Source organism: Taurulus bubalis (assembly GCF_910589615.1).
Source record: "Taurulus bubalis genome assembly, chromosome: 20".
Lineage (NCBI taxonomy): Eukaryota > Metazoa > Chordata > Actinopteri > Perciformes > Cottidae > Taurulus > Taurulus bubalis.
Genome location: NC_136608.1, coordinates 10,930,579 through 10,950,436, shown reverse-complemented (window position 1 = coordinate 10,950,436; position 19,858 = coordinate 10,930,579). Strand labels below are relative to the sequence as shown.

The window sequence follows — 19,858 nt, the reverse complement described above, 5'->3', positions numbered from 1 at the left end:
TATTTTATGGTATTATTAGTGTTTCTATTATTTTGTCCACAGCCTGAAATTCCTTAAATCTTTCTCTCCCATCCCTCTTCCCTCTACCTTACGCCTGCGTCATAGCTATGGTAATGATCGCTCTTTGACTCTCACTCCTACGTGAGCAAACAAACAAACATATACACACACACACACACACACATACACACACACACACACACACACACACACACACACACACACACACACACACACACACACACACACACACACACACACACACACACACACACACATCACCTTTTCCATCTCTGTATCAGTTTTCATCTCTCTCATCATCCTCTCTGGTCCTCTTATCATGTGTGGAGAGGCTGTCTGCTCTATTCTCTCTCTCTCTCTCTCTCTCTCTGCCTGGCAGGAGATGGAGAGGGAGATTGGTAAGATTGCAGTGAGGTTACGTTTGTCACCACCACAACTTGTGATTGCTTGGATATGAACCTGAGATGAGATCTGTGGCTGGATAATTCCAGGTAGCTCGACCATTTAGGGGTGCAAGCATTCATAGTGATTATAGTTAAACATTTATAAAGAAGTAGACTTATCACAATTACAAGGTCATCATGATAGGATAATTAGAATTAGAATGCTATGCCAAGATCGATGGAGTGACATTTAAAAAAAAAGTAATTATTGTCTTTTTTCAGCCATAACATTAAAAAAAAATTGTGACTATGCTATACAAATATTGGATTTTTTCTTATTCATCAACACAACTTAATACACATACATTGTTGTTCTTTTTTTAGCTGTGAGCTATATATATATATATATATATATATATATATATATATATATATATACATATATATATATATATATATATATATATATATATATATATATATATGGGTTGACCACACCAAGGCAACACTGTGGAGTTCTAGTGCAAAATATGATTTGGATTAGTGTTGCAGGACTTTCATTCTTACATGTCTGTGTAAAACTAATGTCCGGATACTACCCAGGTGAACGGCACTCATAATACCCAGTTACTATTGGAGAGGCCTAATGAGAAGGCGACACACACACACACACACACACACACACACACACACACACACACACACACACACACACACACACACACACACACAGACACAGACACACACACACACACACACACACACACACACACACACACACACACACACACACACAGACACACACACACAGACACACACACACACACACACACACACACACACACACACACACACACACACACACACACACACGTGGGACCACCATGTTTACAGGGAAGACTGTCATTTCCCCTTGATAATCTCTTCTGGTGTGTGTCTTATGCTGTGTGCTGGACTTGCATACAAAACATTCACTAAATTGCCATGGTTTTACATGTGTTGTGTGTGTGTCTGTGTGTAGATGCCTGTCAGCTATGTCTGTGTGTGTGTGTGTAGTGCTGAGACTTTGCAAATGACCTAAGGTGCAGGGAAGCGTATTCTGCAAACACTTGCATTTCCTCCCTAATTGTTCTTCTCCTGCTCATAAACCTCCTACTTTGTGTGTGTGTGTGTGTGTGTGTGTGTGTGAGAGATAGAGAGAGAGTGTAGGTATGTTATAGTGAGAAAGAAGGTCCTTTTCTCTCTGCTAGCAGTGTCAGCAGGTGAGCTGCCCTATTGGGAGAAAAGAGAGAAATTGCCAAAGCATGCAAATTGCTACTCCAAGGGGAGAATCAATTAGGTGCATAGCGGCTGAAGCAGAAAGGCAAAGAGGGATGTAGAGGGGCAGGGGTCCATGCAGTGAGATGGTGCGGAGCCTTGCTGATCGCCTCCTCTGAGACGATGCATTACTCCTCCTCTTCTGTCCCCTTCCTCAATCCATGGACTGATCCTATTGGCTAAAGCTCTCTCTGCACACGTTTTTTTTAAACCTCAACTGAGCTTTAGCCTTATTCCTTTTTCTCTCTAGCCCACTTCTTCTCTAATTATAGATGGTGCAAACGTCTCAAGTGTGTGGCCTCTTCACCTGTTTTCCTCATTATTCTTCATAAAGATGCTCTGCTTTATTAATCTGTGCCAGATGAAATTAGAACATAGATCACAGTCTTCGTATGCATAATGTTTATCCATCAATATAATACCATGTGAGGTTGCTTTGAATGTGGAGTAATGTGTTTGTGATACATGTGTACATGTTGCTGTTGTTCACTGGGTTTTGTTTCTTCCCTTTTTAGGCACATAATGTCCTCCATCTCCAGAGAGGCTTGATCCTGATTGGCCGACAGTACTTTACTGTGCCTCCCTCCCTCTCCTCACCACTCCCAACCTCAGAACAGCCATGACGTCCTTCACCAGGACACGGACCTGCTTTTTTGTATGCTGCTTCCTGTCCAGTCTTGAGCTTCCTGTGATGTCACAAACAGTGGTGCAAGCCCCACAAGCTCACAGTGCCGGCTCCCAAGTAATCACAGCATCCCTTCAGGAGGCAGAGTATGCATCATTTCGTGCTGAAAACCCTGAATGGAAATTCAACCATTTGGCAGTGGACTATCGCAACGGCAATGTTTATTTGGGAGCCGTTAATCGCATTTACAAACTGTCCCCGAGCTTGGAGGTCCAGGTGTCCCACGAGACTGGCCCGGATGAAGACAACCGCAAGTGCTACCCACCACGTATCGTCCAACCCTGCAGTGAGCCGCTATCACTCACCAACAATGTCAACAAGATGCTTCTGATGGACTATCGGGAGAACCGGCTGCTGGCATGTGGCAGCCTCTACCAAGGCATCTGCAAACTCCTCCGCCTAGATGACCTTTTCAAACTCGGAGAGCCCTTCCACAAGAAGGAGCACTACCTCTCTGGCGTCAATGAGAGTGGCTCTGTATTTGGCGTCATTGTGTCATACAACACTGCCTCTCCGGACATGCTGTTTATAGCCACAGCAGTGGACGGCAAACCAGAGTACTTCCCTACCATCTCTAGCCGCAAGTTGGCCAGAAACTCGGAAGAGGATGGCATGTTTGCCTATGTCTTCCATGATGAGTTTGTGGCCTCTATGATTAAGATTCCATCAGACACCTTCACTGTCATCCCAGACTTTGACATATACTACATATATGGCTTTGCCAGTGGGAACTTTGTCTACTTCCTGACTTTGCAGCCTGAAATGGGGAATGGGCCAACCACTGGATCCTCCTCTACCGGTCGGGAACAGGTCTACACCTCCAAGATAGTCCGCCTTTGTAAGGCAGACACTGCCTTCAACTCCTATGTAGAGGTGCCTATTGGATGCATTAGTGGCAACGTGGAGTACCGATTACTGGAGGCGGCCTACCTGTCCAAAGCCGGGGCTATCCTGGCACGTTCACTAGATGTGGCACCGGATGATGATGTTTTGTTTGCCGTCTTCTCAAAAGGCCAAAAGAGGCGTCCGCGCCAGGCCTCACAGGACTCTGCACTGTGTGTCTTTTCTCTGCGGAAGATCAATGAGAAAATCAAGGAGAGGCTGCAGTCCTGCTACAAGGGAGAGGGCACACTAGACCTGGCTTGGCTCAAAGTCAAAGATATTCCCTGCAGCAGTGCGGTGAGTACTACTAAAACGCACACGCACACACACACACACACACACACACACACACACACACTAACAAACATATTTGTGACTTCCACCCACATTTATAGACACACATTTATTGAAAGTTCTGGGAAAACATAAACTGTATTGATAGTTTTTTTGTTACACACCTACTTTGCGTGCACAAGTACACACATTCCCTACTGCACCATGTAGTACTGTATTCAGAACAGCATGCACCAGAACAGCAGATGTCTAGCAGTTCTGTTTAAAGTAGAATTTATGACACCTATTTAGGAAAAGGGTATTTCATGAGATTGCATTAAGAAAAACTAAACCCTGACGTCTTGTTATTGTTCTAATTGTTTGTTACTGAGGGACACTACAGGTGAGTCCCTCTGAAGGAAAATCAGCTGTGGGCGCTTTCCCAATGTTACTGTAATGAGCCTTGGTTCACCGCGGGATACCTTAATGAACACTCTCGGATGGGTTTGTGCTCCATCCCTTTTTGATGCGATATTAACCATCCACTGCCTCTTTTAATCCACTCACCCTTTAAACAATGCAGCTGAATGCTCAGCCAAATTACCATAATTCCAATCTCCATAACAGCATTACAAATTCAGTGATTCAGTGATTCAGTTCATTTCATTTCTCACTTTGTGCACATAAAAACAAGGTTAAATTGGGTGTTACGTGTTTAGACCACCTTCACAAGCAGCCAAAGCTGTTCTATGCATTTTTTGTCTTGATCTCATTACATCATTAATAGCAGCTCAGTGTGCATGTGTTAGTTAACAAGTTCCTCGACATGAGCCATGTGCTCACTTACCAATTTCGAGTTCAGAGGGGTGTAGATAATGGGTTAAAATAAAAGACCACTCTGAAGAGGTCCATTTTTAAACGTGTAGATCGGTGGTGTATCGTTGGAAATTAACAATTTAGTAGTTTTCAGTAGTTTCAAAAACTCTATCCACTTTTTTTAACAACCTTGACAAAACACAAACAGCAGGAGTCACAAATACAAAAACCGAAAATGTATATTGCCAGAAATACTTCAAACAGGAATGGGATCGCTTGGTCGTGGCCATATTTCAGAACTTTAAATATGATCCTCTCAGTGTGCCTCACTCCATATTGTTCTGACCCTCTGATCTCAAGCCGTTATGAAGTTGACCCTCTCTTGTGTTTGGTTCTGTAATCAAAGTGTGTATCTATTAATCCGTCTTTGGCACGGCACACGTGCCGAGGTCCCTTTGTCTGCTGCTTGAGGGCCTGATAAATCACGCCTAGGGTGGAGCTGTCAACAGCGAGAGGAAGTGTGAGGGAGCACACAGGGGTTTGCACTGAGGAATGATGCCATTTCAGCATGCGCCGCAGTACCGCCATTGCCACTGCATAAATTAGACCCCGCTGAACAAGTGACGGTGGACTCTGCAGGAGATAGATGAGTTGTGACACACATACAACACACACACACACACACACACACACACACACACACACGTGCCATCACACTTGTAAGTATGGCTACTGCAGAGATGGACATGGCGTTTAAAGTCAGAGAGAGGCGTTTGATAAGGTGTAATAACGGCGATAAATAAATTGTTATCTGAAGGGCTTATTGAGTAATTTGTTTAAATGGCAATCAGATCATTCTAGGTTGTTTTAGAGTGTTGATGCTGCAGCCGTAAATAAGAAGTCCCATTTAAATACATGACACACATAAATACGGGGCTTATTGCTTGAGCATTAGTAAATTAGTAGATGTAAATATAGTCCATATATATATATTCTATGAGTGTTTTTATAATTAGACCTTGTTAAGATAAAGAGTTGTGGTCCAACATAACTCCCATCTCACGTGTGCGTCTGTGATGGATGGTTGGTGTCTCCAATATCCCATGGTTGATTCTTTTTATTTTTTATGAATCGTTGGTTGTTAGTCACTGATTAATTCCTTGGGCGCTTTAAATAATGCATGACTGGGAGCGCCGCGTTTCTAATATCATCAGAAATGTAGTTTAAACTCCTGGTTCACATCCTTTCCATTCTCTTTCCCTTTGGTGGAGAGAGCCAATATCGACATACACAGCACACACACGCTCACTCTTTATTGAACACACCAAACAATGGTGCTCAGAATATTTTGGAAGTCGGAGTGCTTTCATGGCACTCATAAGACACTCCAACTGAGTTATCACACTACACATACTGTACTATAGAGTAAACATCAAATAAGGATCTTACTGATTCTCTTACGACTCTTCCACATTCGTGCTTTATTCCCACTCATTTTTTTCCTGCAAAAAACATTACAATATTTTTTGGGAGAAAGATAGAATTTATACGGATGAATAATGTAATGTTTAGTAATTTACAGTGTAAGAATATATGGTCTAATAATGTATGTACTGTATATAGACTGCATGTGGACAATGTGGGCATTTGTCTTTCAGATGTCAGTTTATTCATTCAACTGTTGAGTTCAGAATAATACAAATTGATATTATGTCCGTGGAAAGTTTAGTTTAACAGATTTCAGATATTTGAACTCACTTAAAGGGACTCACAATAGCCCACAATAGCAGCTCATTATTATTTTCCCCCCATATTTATTTCCGCTTTGTAGTATTGCCGGTATTGTATGACCTTGCAGCTTTGCAAGAGGACCTTGTTTGTTGTAAATTGCAGTGACGGTCAGTGTTCATTTGGAGCAGCAACACAACCATGTTTAGATTTGTCAGTTGACTTAACAGTTGACTGAAATGTTTGAAAACCTAAAGTGACTGAATATAAACATTTATAGTTGGAGATATCAATGTTCAGTAGTGGTATGTTCAAGGACACAGACCCGAGTAGGACACTATTAACACCCACTCCTGTTTAGCCTTTGTTGCTTTACACCATCTTTAAGAGGCTTTTAGTTGGAGTAGGTGAGATGGAAAGAGGGAGAAGTTGTGAAGAAAAAGTATGTCCAGAGAGTGATATGATGGGTGAGAGAGCAGTAGAGAGGATATAAGAGAGTGAGTGAGGGGGGATGCTTCCTCCCTCCCTCAAATGGCCACGCTCGGCTGAGCCACATAATGCATGCTCAACAGTATAAGTCTGCAAAGGGCCTGCATCCATAGATCATTGTGAAGTGGCATGTGACCTATAAAAAAAAAAAAAAACGCTGCCTGCTCTTGCTATGTTCACTGTGTCAGCAGAAAAAAAAAACAGAACAACAAAACAGCGGGATCGCAATAAATTCACTCTCTGCTCTCTTCTCTCTCATCCTTGGTTCATTGCTCACTGCCAGTGTCACTCTTTTCTCGTTTTGCCTGTCCTTCTCCTCTTATTCTTATAAAAATAGTTGCCACCGTCCCTTCTTCTTCTTCTCGTCCCGTTATGCTTCCCCTGCCTGAGTCTTTCCTCCTCTAATGCTTTCCATCAGCACGGGCTAAAGTTTTCTCTCTCGCCCAAACATGGATGAGAGAATTACAAGGTCGCCTGTAAGTCCCTGACAGGCCACGGCCATCCCCTCATCCCTTCTGCTAATGATCATTAATTACATGTCATTAACTAACATGCCACGGGCCATTCTTCCACATTTGTCATGTGCTATCGACTTCACATTCTGGATTCACTCCAATTAATTAGATTATTCTACTCGGCCGCCGCCGTTTCTTTGAGTCTTCTTCTTGATCTCGGTCACAGTCCTCCCAACACACACTCATCCTCAGCTTGTTTCATCCCTCACTTGAAAAGGACTTTTCCAATATGACACTCACCAATGCTCGTATTTCATGTTATTGACTCTTTTCCGTCTTCTATATTTTCCTCTGTGTTTGACCAACCTTTGAATGGTGTTGTCTCCTGCGCTGGCCATCTCCATCCCTCCTCCTCCTGATTGCGGAGCGTAATCAGTAGCTGGCTGCTGCTGCTGATGAGTCAGTCTAGGCCACATCCTCAGGAAGGGAAAGGCTAGTAGATTCATTAAGAACATCCAGACCCCCCCCCCCCCCCCCCCCCCCACCCCCCCCCCACCCCCCTCTCCCCACTTCACCCCACTCTATCCACATATCCGCTATCCTGCTGGCTGGCTTGCTCGCTAATTAAATCTCCATACATGATACCACTTGCAAAAGGTCAGAATCCATCACAGTATCATTATTCTGTGATTAAACAAATGTCTCCCACTTCCTACACTAGACTCTGCTGGCTGCCCCCCCCCCCCCTCCCTTGAAAACACCAATGAAATTTAACAAGTTACTTAAAATGCAAATAACTCCCAAATGGTGTAAGTGTTTTTATCTCACAAAAATGTATTATCTTCAATCTAATCAATCTAACATCACCATCAATTACATACATCCACAAAAAGATAAAGAAAGATGTTTTAATATATTTTTTAGGGTGATGACATCACAACAGACATTAAACGTTTCATTTAAAAACCTCAATGGAAAGTTCAAATGTAAAAAAATGACATTCGCCACAGACCCAATCCACTACAACATTCTGAATTGTTGAACTGTATAACATTACGCTAAAAGAAATATCTAATATGTTTTCCATCAACATAAATGTAACACATTTAAATACGATGCAGTCCAATTGAACACACCCACTAATAACATCCTTTCGCATGACCATCACACAGCATCAGCAAAAAGGAAATATAAAAAGCTGTATTAGATTGTGATAATACTGCAGACATGTTTTTCGCAATTCATTTTGTTTATTACGTGAATAATTACAGTTTTTGGTAGAAAGACGGTAATGTCTAGTAATCATTCAAAAATAAATAATGAAAGATTCTCTGCCAGTGCACAGTGACACGGAAAACATAGGTTATGGAGTCATCTCTCTCTTTATGATATTGAGTTATATTTTCCGCTCCTAATTTAATGTATTCCAGCAGTTTGTGTATGATTGTTGTCCCTAACCAATATTTATCATGTGTCGTAGCTGCTCAGCTAATGGTTGGCAGGTGCAAGCATCTGCAAACATGAATTAACAAAATATCCCAGGCTTATCAAAGCCTGCCTCCTCACATTGAAACCTGCCAAATAAATCAATTCAGGCATGTCTTGAGAAGTATATGTGAGCCATATTCATACACACTTCAATATACGCATATTTCATCCATTTTCAAGCATTGTTTGATATAAATGTGCGCTAATTCAGACTATAATTACCCATTTTTTGTTCTTTATTTGCACTAATATGCCAAGATTGATGGCATGCCTTCCCTGAGATGACGTTTCATTGAACGAGCCCTGGGTGGCCCTGATGTGTGTGTATTCGTGTGTGTGCGCCATATATTCTTTCTTTTTTCAGTTCTAATTATTGTGACTGGTTTTTCGAAACAGTACCCAAGGCGCCATGCAAAGGGGAAGTTAAATCTACTGGGTGACAGGGCTTATACTCGGCATCGACAATTGTGCATTCAAACTGACTTTTGAGCATGATTCAGTCAGTGATGCAAAAAAAAGGCTCACTCTTCTGGAAAGCCCTGCACATGCCTTAAACTAAATGACAAAGAGCACTGAACTCCAGCCATCAAAAACAGATTCACAATGACTCCTGCTCTGACCAAGACAATGCATTGCACATTCGATTTTTAGTTTTTGTCACTTTTTTCACAGGAATTATATATCTCTGTTCATCATGGAATATGCTCTGTATCCATGTTCCTTTCTTTTAAAACAGCCATTCATCTTAACGCCGCCCTGACCTGCCCAACATGATTTGATACTTAAACTAATCTCATGGACACTTTATACATTTCGTCCTTGAATTGTTTTCCAGTTCTTACCCTCCTGGCACTGTATTTATAATCAGAAGTAATTATGTGTCAGTGTAAGAGTATTTCACCAGCAGGGCTTCAATACTGAGGCTTCTCTCCTCGTCTGCATCTTACATCTTAAAGCTGAAGAGCCCTCAGATTGCTCAAATGAGTATAGGGTATGACAGTTTCCAAAACAGAGAATATAGGAGAATGATTTATGGAAACAGGGCACCTCTGGGAGAGTGACTTGTGTCGTGCACAGCCCACTCTGTATGTGTTTACTTCATGGTGGGTTCTGTCACCGGTGTGATGGAGGGCACCATGGATGAGTAGTCAGACAGACAAAGTCTTGGCACAGTAGCCAGTGGTCCATCTGATACACATCAGCACACACTCTCTCTTACTCACAGGCACATAAACAAATGAAGTGTATAGAGCATTTAAACATGCAGAATCAAAATGTTTTAGCTCAATATAAGCGTTACCATATGTGATTCTTCAGCTTTCCTACTTAAGCAGAGGAGACGAGAAGTAATTAGCAAAACTCGCCACACTAGGTCTATCACTAAAGTTGCTACTAAAAAACGGGTCTAATGAGATGCTTATAACAAACAGTTTATGGTTTAATGTTTAAAATAAACTTTCTCTGATTATTCACATGCGCAACACATTTGCAGCAAGTCTCAAATCAGTTTTCAGTGTTGTCAGGGCTGCTGAAGCAGAACAGGCATGGAGGAACTCTGAAGCTGGCTGAAGCAGTGAAGACACTTTAATAACACAACGCGCAGGATTGAGAGTAGAGAATGCAGGCAGGTAACGAGCTGAAACGCAAATCTGGTCCCAGATGCTCCAAACAGCAATGAGGGCCGCAACTATAACCCACAGTGAAGACACAACTATAAATACACGAGAAACCAATCAGACAACAATACACAGGTGTGCAGGTATGAGGGCAGGCTGACAGCTGATTGGTGGTAGAAACAATTGGACCGGAAAACCACAAAGACAGGAAACAAAACCAACAGAGAACCAACAGAGAACTTTAAAGCAAAATGGAAAACAGACGAATCAAAACCCCTGACCATGATGAGTTTAGTTGGTCAACTGAGCTAAAACTAACGCAGTGCGGCAATAAATCCGACCTTCATGAAGTCTTTGCTTAACATTTATTTAAATTGGATCATGAGAGACATAAACACGTACTGCATGAAGTGAAATAAATACATAAAATATACATAAACTCGTAAAATAAAGAATAACATATTGATATTGAGTATTTTGAGTATATTTTTTTATATTTTATACATGGGAGATACAATTTCAGTATACAGCAAATTATTCATTTAAAGGCTTAAAGCTAACATGCTTTATATGCCTTCAAATCAGTGTGTGCTAAACATTTTCCAACATGTATTTATACACTTCAAGGTAACTCACTGTGGCGGCAGGAGTCATATAGCCAAAGTTTCCAATTTGAAGTTGAATGTTGACATTATATTTTACAATGAACACAGCAAACCCATTTAATTGTGGCATCATTTCTTCGTGCTGCCAATCATCCAGGCAGGTCAGTCATTTTGCACAGTAGGCTAGAGGGAACATTGGATGTCAAAGTGGCTATTTATGCGGAGAGAACCGCACAGGTATATTATTTAAAATTTGACTCCTCCAGTCTTTCTTTGTAGGGGAAATCCTGCTGTGTAATTACCCATAACTCTCCAGTAAAACAATTTACCAAACATTGCATGAAGCCTTTTTATAATAAAAACAAGGTGCAGAATGACAATAGATTGGGTAAGAAAGTCATTAAAACTGCCACATGGAGTATAATAATGCATTAAAGAGGAATAGCTAGTGCAAGGAAAATAGACTCTTTAGAGCCTCCAACGGTTGGGCAGCGACATGAAGCGAAATGTCTCCGTGGTTTAATGTGTGTCGTTAACTTTGTGAACTTGCAGCCAATGGAACGGGCCCTCACAACAGTGCAAGCCCAGATTAGGCCTTACATCAGAGAGCGTTGGAGAGCGGATCTCTTTCAGTCGCCACTAATCGCGTTGAGCAACTCTCTCTCTGTTTCGCGCGCGCCCGCTGCCCCCTCTCATTCTCTCCACTCTGTATCTGCTGATCCCTCTGCACAGTCCAGAAGAGAGCTCTCTTTGTGCCGGTGCTGGCAGGCAAACAGAAGTAGAGAGATGGATATGGGTGAGAGTGACCTGATTCTGCCTCGGTGCCTGGCCTCTGTCCAAATACAGAGACTCTGCTCTCCTGTCCCTCTGTCTTTTGGGAGGAACCCTCCATCTTTCTCCTCTGTTGCTATGCTGCCGTGACGTTGGCTGACATACCTTTCACACCTGAGCAAGAATCGAGCTTGTAGTTTAAAGTCATTCGAGTTGTCAGTCGCTGTTTTAATTAATACATATTCAGATGTGACACCCGTACCAGTAGTAATTTGTTTAGGTCATATATTAAAGGGATGCTGGGGTTTGACTTTTTTCATTCCTTTTTCCACTTTCAGTTATTCATATAAATTGAATGAGAGAAAAATCCAGCTAGATGCTTTGAATGCAATCTGTTAGCATATGTGAACACCCACATGATCTTATTGAAGAACAGCGGCCCCTTTGTGATGTATGCAGTGAGTTATCGATCATGTGTGTGTGATGGGTTGCACCACTTGTAAATGTAGTTCTTGCTGATATCTTTGAGTCCTGCAACGAGTCATAGCTTGTGTCCGTGCAGAATTTAATAAAATCAGATCCGGGAATACAAGCACCTCGAGTGATGTCCTTAAAAACTAGGAGAGAAAGAAAAATTCATCCTCGTGACAACTTGCAAAGCACTGGCCATCTGAAGTTAGACCGAAAGGGTTGAGATAGAATACACAGTGAAAAATAGAAACCCTCTCACTTTGAAAATATATTAATGAGATGGGTTGAAAGAAAGAATAGGGGCATACAATGTGATTGAAGCTGTGACAGCAGTGTCATATTGGCAGACAATGTCAAGGGCTACATTGATAAAATGTGGTATTCTGACTGGAGACGTCTTTGGCATCACAACTACAAATGTCATGTTTTGCTGGTGGCGTAATGAAAATGTGTCTGCTTCCTGAAAGGGCTGACAGACGAAGTATATTTCATTAGATTGCAGAATGCGGGACCCGAGATGGCAGCTATGATTGGCAACCAGTAGAAATAATACAGCATGTGTCGGGAACAAGAGACTCAAACACACACACATTTTCACACATAAAAGCAGCCTCTTCTTGAACATACATCACCCACCACTTACGCAGGCATTGAATTGTTGTTTGGGCGGGGGGGTTGAGCAGGTACTGTGCTTTCATACAGTGACCCTGGTTCTCATCAGAGCGGCATTAATCTGGCAGTGAGACACCACACGAAGGACCTGTAGGGAGTGCATTCTTGACAACAGCTCATTCTCAAAAGGATGGAGGAGGAGGAGGAGGAGGAGGAGGAGGAGGAGGAGGAGGAGGAGGAGGAGGAGGAGGGTAATGAGAGGGTAGTATTGAAGGACAAATTGTCCACTTTAGTTTTCTTATATTCATCACTGTTGATGATTCACTTTGGCATTTCAGCATTGGTATTTATCATCTCTCCTTCCTCCACCTGTCTTTGGCCTTGCTCCATTTTGTCCTCATCTCAACCCTCTAACCATATGACATGATCTTGACTCAAAGTCAGGTCGTCTCTATCGATCATTTATACCATTTCATATAACCCTGTGTCATAGCCTGAAGCTCGTTGTGGTCTCCACCAGCCATGTTCCATTTGTCTAATGAAAGCAGGCCTCATATTTCCTCTGTGGCTCAGTCTGAGGCTTTTGATGATGATGATGGCCTTTAGTGAAAGGTTGTGAGGAGACACTTGGTGCTTGCGAGATTGATCGAAAGCCCAGGGGGTGCACTTCCAGGAGTAAAAAAAACAGAAAATAAGACAAACTAAAAGACCCTCGGCCACACCACCTCTGACAGCTCAAACCACTTGGCAACTGGAGATTTGGAATGGTTCGATAGGTTGAAGCCAAATGAAAGCTAAGATCTTTTTGGTGGATATTCTCCATTTTCTTCTGAAGGATATTCCTTTTAGGCCTAGGTAATTTGCCATAAGATAAAAGTTAGACTCCACCGTCTCTTGTTTTGCTTCACTTGAGTTCAACATTAATTTAATGTCGGCTAAGCTTTTGTTTGGCTTATAATTACCTATTACCAATGCCTAATCATTCATATCAGACCAGTACTGATCATAATGTCTTACAAGGGCTTCATTTGTACACACAAATCAATCTGCAAGAAATTGCATTCCATCAAGTCCTTACAATGATGCTTGGGTTTAATAACTCATGCCCTCTATCTCCTCTTATTATTGATGTTTTCAGTGCATTTTGAATGAATGCAACGGCAGTGTCAACTGCCAAGGCCTCTCTCCCAAAAGCTACCCACCACATTGCTAAGCTATCAATCAAGAACGATGTCTGCTTCAGTCCTGAATCCAGTGTTTCAAATCCATCCATACACATAGAATAATGACCAATCCCCAGCACCATTATTCTCTTATCAAAACCCATAAGTCATTCTGCCCACAGTGACTGCGATGAATATCCCCCCCGGCAGGGTAAAACACATGAACGCAAACTATAAAATGTAGAGAGGCACAATTCATGAAACAAACCCATTTGCATTTAATAAGAAAATCACAGCAGCATGTCCGCACAGAACACATAACAGATGAACCTCCATCAAGAGTTAAATTTCTCCCCACTATATATATATATATATATATATATATATATATATATATATATATATATATATATTTAGATGAATTGCTGTGATTTGCCTCGGTGTGATGATGCAGCTTTTTTTTCTTTCACCTAGCTCACTTTGAATCTTTTCACATTGAATATCTTGCCGCAATGGCGTTTCTGTATAGCATTGGGTGGACGGTGGGGAATTGTGCCTGACAGAGCACCCTCTGGCACTATTACAGAGCCAGAGCCTGACTGCAGTCTTCTTCCATCTTCATCTCTCTCTCTTACTTCTTTCCACATTTGCCGTTTCTTGCATTTGGACGGGCAGACGCACACATGCATACAAATGCTCACACAAACTTCCACGTACAAACGTTTTCTCCTTTTTTGACTTCCCCTTAAAGAAATACATTCACACACCAAATATTCTCATTTTCATCCATGTTGAATTCTCTCTTTAGGTCTCTTCAGGTATAGGTTATATCTGGATAACCATGTTCCATACCACTACCAGACTCTCTGCCTAACTTAACGCAAACCTTCCCCACTTAGGACCTTTGTGGCATGCAGCTCCATCCAGAAGTAGAACTCATGAAGTGCTGGAGGCAAAGACATTTGTATTTCTCGTATTAATGATGAAGCGTGAATCAGATTTGTGACGTATTCTTCTCTTCTTCTCCACCGCAGCTCCTGACCATCGACGATGACTTTTGTGGCCTCGACATGAACGCGCCATTGGGCGTGTCTGAGATGGTGCGTGGCAAGCCTCTCTTCACTGACGCTGTTGACAAAATGTCCTCCGTCATCGCGTACGTCTACAAAAACCACTCGCTGGTCTTCGTGGGGACAAAAAGCGGACGAGTAAAGAAGGTAAGGAGCAAGAATGCAGGATGATGGCTGAATTGATGGAGGCAGAGATTTGGTTTCTCTCTGTTAGATTGTGGGCTGGGAATTGGGGACTGCTGGATTGGAGAGGAAGGATAGTAGTAGTAAGGCAGATTGACTTTCAGGCAAATCAGCTGAGTCGGCTGCATTTGCAGTGGGGACGAGGTGTGTGTGTGTGTGTGTGTGTGTGTGTGTGTGTGTGTGTTCATGAAAGAGAGAGTGAATGGAGGAAGTGTGTGTACTTCACTGTGGAGAGAATTTAAATGTGCCTGTGTGTGTTTTGAGGGTTGGTGGAGGGGGAGGAGGGGGTGGGTCCGGAGAGCCCCTTGAGGGTTTTTTATTCCTAGAGCCAAGCCTATCTGGTATCTCTCAACATCCTCCTCAGCCACTGCACCATATATCACACATACACTAGGGTACACACAGTATCAGGAGTATCGGCTGTACTTTTCCTTCACTTTGGACTCGAATAAAATCCAGAGCCCTGGGGGCAGATTGTAGCACACATCAGCATGTTGCAGAACTTGCTAGACAGCACAGATCAGCACGTTGCAGAATTGATTAGACAGCTTCTTATCTGTTTCTTGAGGCAAATTGAGGGATCGGAATACAATGAAATACATAATTTACTGTGACTAAAATAAACTATATGAGTCACATTAGTTTTTTTTTTTAATATCTAGCAATATTTTTTACATTTTTGCTTAGTAATTTGTAAGATAGTGGAGGCAATCCAGGTTATTACTGCATTATTTGTTATTGTACGGGCGCTGATGGCTTTGAAGCTCCTGTAAAGCTGCGGGAATGTGTACTGAAGCTGTGAGTGTCGGCCATCGTTTTTGTGAGCATCTTTGACCATAACTGTCTCTCCCTTGAAAAACATGTCACACTCTGTGTGACAGCAAAGCCCTTGGCTAAACAAGATTTGTCTCCTCAGAGTTAAACAGCACTGGATAAGCTGGGTTTTGGCGTGTTGTTGCTTCCACCCTAGACTCCCCTCATGCCCCTGTGCCCTCCTCCATGTGGCAGCCCTTTGCTCGGCTAATGGGATGATGCACTGCTGCTAGGTGTGATAGAAGGGTGGTCGCTCCTGTGCTTATACTCCCACTGCCTTGCACTCACACACACGTATATCGTCGGGCCGTGACTGAGACTAATTCTGGGGCAGTGAGCCTCACGAGCCTGGGGAAACCAGCGTTGAGCAGAGGGGAGGAAAGAGAGCCAGATAGAGCGACAGAGGGAGGCAGTGGAAGGCTGAGCTAGAAGCGAGAGTTTGGACAGATGAACTATATTCCTGAAATGATGCATGTCTTAAAGGAAGGAAGAAAGTTTGTACGTGCTTGGTTGAGGATGTTAAACAAAGACGTGATCAATGTGGAGAGGCGCGCTGGATTTCACATTATTTAGTTTCCGTTGCAATGGGGTTAAAAGCAGTACAAGTTGTTTTCAGGGCTTTTTGAATATATGAAGATTTTAGAAACATTCCTTCCCTGGTTATTTTTCAGCTTTTCTTCGTCTTTCCCTTGGCCTCTCTCCAGACATGCCGCTCAAAGCCACATATTGGCACTTGAGAGAATCGTGTCTGCAGGATTTTGGCATTGTTCTTATTCAAACTCGACACGAATGAAGACCATATTGTGCACATATTCAGGAAAAAAAACCTCCAGAGACGCTTCAACAAAAGGTGATCAATATCCTGTGTCAATACACACAATGCACACACAGCCCCATTACAATCCCATCCTCCCCTCCCATGTACATACTTCCCCTCCCCTGTCGTTAACTGTATACCATTAGATGACATCACAGGCAATAAAAGACCACAACAAGACAATAAAAGGTTTGAGCTTCGGTCCTCCTCTTTCATCAGTGACTTTATAACCCCTCTGCTAATGGATGTTGATTTATATACACTCCTCCACCTTACTTGTTCCATCCCCAAACCCCCCTCCTCCTCTTTTCTCTCACTTCTTCTCTCACTCACCATCCTTCTGTTTTTTTTTCCTGTTATTTATGATGCTGCGACTAACACGTCACCCTCAATAAATATAAGCGTTATGGCAAGAGAGTGGATTGACTTCAATGCAATGGTGTTTGGGTGAGCTAAATGTTAGTGTTTACAGGCTCACGTTTATGACATCATGAAGAAGAGTTAGGCAGGAAACTGAGTGAATTAAATTAAATTTGCTTGTGAAATAGTTTTATGTACTGGGGGTTTCACTATTTCACTAGTATAACAAGAGACCAGTGGACCAGACTACAGACATGGTCATACTTCTATACTAATAATTAACATATTAAATATTAACATAAAGCATTCCCCAGCCTCTAAACCCAACCTCAATAATCACAACTGCACATTGACTGCAACCTTAACCTCAACTTTCACCTAAACTAGAGATCAACAGGAGACGTAGAATGATAATTGAGATAGCAGCAGAGATGATGGTGATTAGACTCCATTAATGTTGAGTATTTTCATGTTATGTACGTATGTCCATAAAAAAAGGAGATAGGACATGTTCTCCTGGAGACTAGACGCTGGTGGTGGTGATGGAGTGAATTGTATCAGCTGTTCATAAAAAAAAGAAAGAAAGAAATTCACCATTAGAAGAACCAAATTCCTAGTAAGGACCAGCCAAAGTTTCCCTTTAGCTTTCATGATCTACCAATTTTAAGTTTGTCCTCAGAAAGATAGTAGTAAAAAACCACACACGCAAACACAGCCCTTGCCTTTAGATGTCTCTGATGCTGACTGGCTGTGTTGTGTACAGTCCGTATTGACACAGTCTACATTTCATAACACCCTCCTGTCAGCATAAAACAGGCAGCGCTGTCGAATCAGTAGGATTCTGTACACGGCTGCCCACAGTTACTCAGGCCAGTAAAGGCCATGCTCGGCCTTTACTGTCTCACACAATGCTTAAGACCCTCACATCACACAGGGTTTATGTGATCTGTGCACCTCCATGACTATTCCACACTCTTTTGGTTTCCACCTCACCCTCTTTACTCTTCACCAAACTCCTCGCCTCTTTCTCCTCTCATTTCTTTGCTTCCCCTCCATTTCTCCACTTCTGGTTGCCCTCTCTTCATAATTTCCCGCTTCCTCTTCTCTTAATCGCTCCCCCTCCCTCCGTCTATCTGTCCATGGCTGAGTGGAGTTCCTGTGAGAGCTCTTTGATGGCTACCTCCTGCCATTGGAAGTGAATGGACCATATGGCTTCTGTCAGCCTGTCTGTCGGTCAGTTTGTGTGTGCGTTGATCTGTGGCTTAAGGAGGAGATGGAGATGTGATGGAGATAAAAGGCTGTAGCTGGGTAAGGTTTAAACCCATTTGCTGCAGGTCAGTGCACAGCAGCAGGTGAAGAGGAAAGCCTTAACCCCCCGTGGGCTTTGGTTCAGTTCATGGTCATCTGGTCAGACTACACATTAGCATGAGCGCTACACGTCTGTACGGACACGCATGCACACAATTGCATGTATTGAGAGAAGCACACATGCATGCACCATTGAACACATGCTCTGCAGCCTCCATGCAGGCTGTTGGACAAAGGCTGGCCAGGTACTTCCATGGAGCCGCTGATGGTGTGGTTGAAGATGGCACAAGGGGGAGTTGTGGAGGGTAGAGGTGGAGAAGAAAGAGAGTGAAGAGATGAGATTGAGGGCCACCTGCCGAGGTGCTAATGCATCTCCGCTCTGTCCGTCCTGATGGGGGAGCATTGGCGCTCGATACAATGAGCAGCTAACCTTGAACTTGTCACAGACAAAAGCATGGCACGGAAAGGTAGTGAGGTCGACGAAGCTTGGGGTATATGTGTGTGTTTCTGACACAGGTGATGTCTGTAAAAGCAGACACAGGCATGCTTCTTGGAGTGATCGTACAGAGGAGACAAAAGAAAGGAACGCAATAGGGAAGAAGAAGAAGAAGCAAACACACGTAAAGAAAGAGGGAGGTGACGGAGAACAAAATGGAGGAAGAATTCACAAGAAAGTGGGTAGATTGACATGACAGATGGAGAGTGAGAGGTGAATCAATTGTAGTTTGCAAAGCTATGGCTTCTTGAAGGAGAAGAGTAAAGCTAACAGGAGTAGTGTAGAGAGAGAGCGATATCTGTCATTTAAGGTTGTCAGGGGAAATGGCATGAGCTAGAAACACGTCAATTCCAATGCTGAATGGTTAATGTTTGTTGTTGGGAAGAGAAAGGTCAAACTCCCACTTTTGACTCTACCTCTGTCTATTTGTCCGTATCACCTTCCTGTGCGGATGTATGAGGATACTGATTCCTATTATAGCCACTCAAAGGCTTTGTAGGGTAAAGCCAACTTTTATGTTTGCTCAGCAACACTTTAAACCTCCAATCAGATGACAATCGTTTGATTTGTTTGAAATATATGTCCAATTATTCTCTTTTTATCTTATTATATTCACATTAACATTGCATTACTGTGGTATTCCCAGTCTAATAAATGAACCGGGCAGCTATGCTAACTGGCTCTGCCGTTGGAACAATAGATTATAGATGGATAGATGTGTGGGTGTCAGCGCTTTTACGTGAGATATTTATTGCTCTGGACCAGTACCATATGCTTTGTGGGTTGATTGTGTCCTTGTTTCCCGCGCACGTGTGTGTGTGTGTGCGCTTGTCTCTCCCGGTGTGTATGATGGGTTGGTTAGCCCCAGATGCAGATTATTGAAATGGGCTGAGCTGAGCCATGGTCAGTGGAGCAGAGGATTAACTGCTTAGAGCTAATGATGAAATATGCTTTAGGACGGCAGGCGTGCGTGTGCATGTGTGTGTGTGTGTGTGTGTGGACAGTGGTTTGTGATTTAAGCCCCCTCCCCACCCTT

General features: G+C 42.7%; 1 protein-coding gene across 1 annotated transcript in view; it reads left to right on the top strand.

Annotated features, from left to right (window-relative positions):
• Positions 1–2,340: 2,340 nt before the first annotated feature.
• plxna4 (plexin A4) overlaps positions 2,341–19,858 on the top strand; it is a gene marked incomplete at both ends in the record, with an annotated part of 187,388 nt that continues 169,870 nt past the window's right edge. The window contains 2 exons of the mRNA XM_079236038.1: positions 2,341–3,585; positions 14,810–14,992. Coding sequence (XP_079092164.1) covers positions 2,341–3,585; positions 14,810–14,992 — 1,428 coding nt within the window. The remainder of the gene's footprint in view (positions 3,586–14,809; positions 14,993–19,858) is intronic.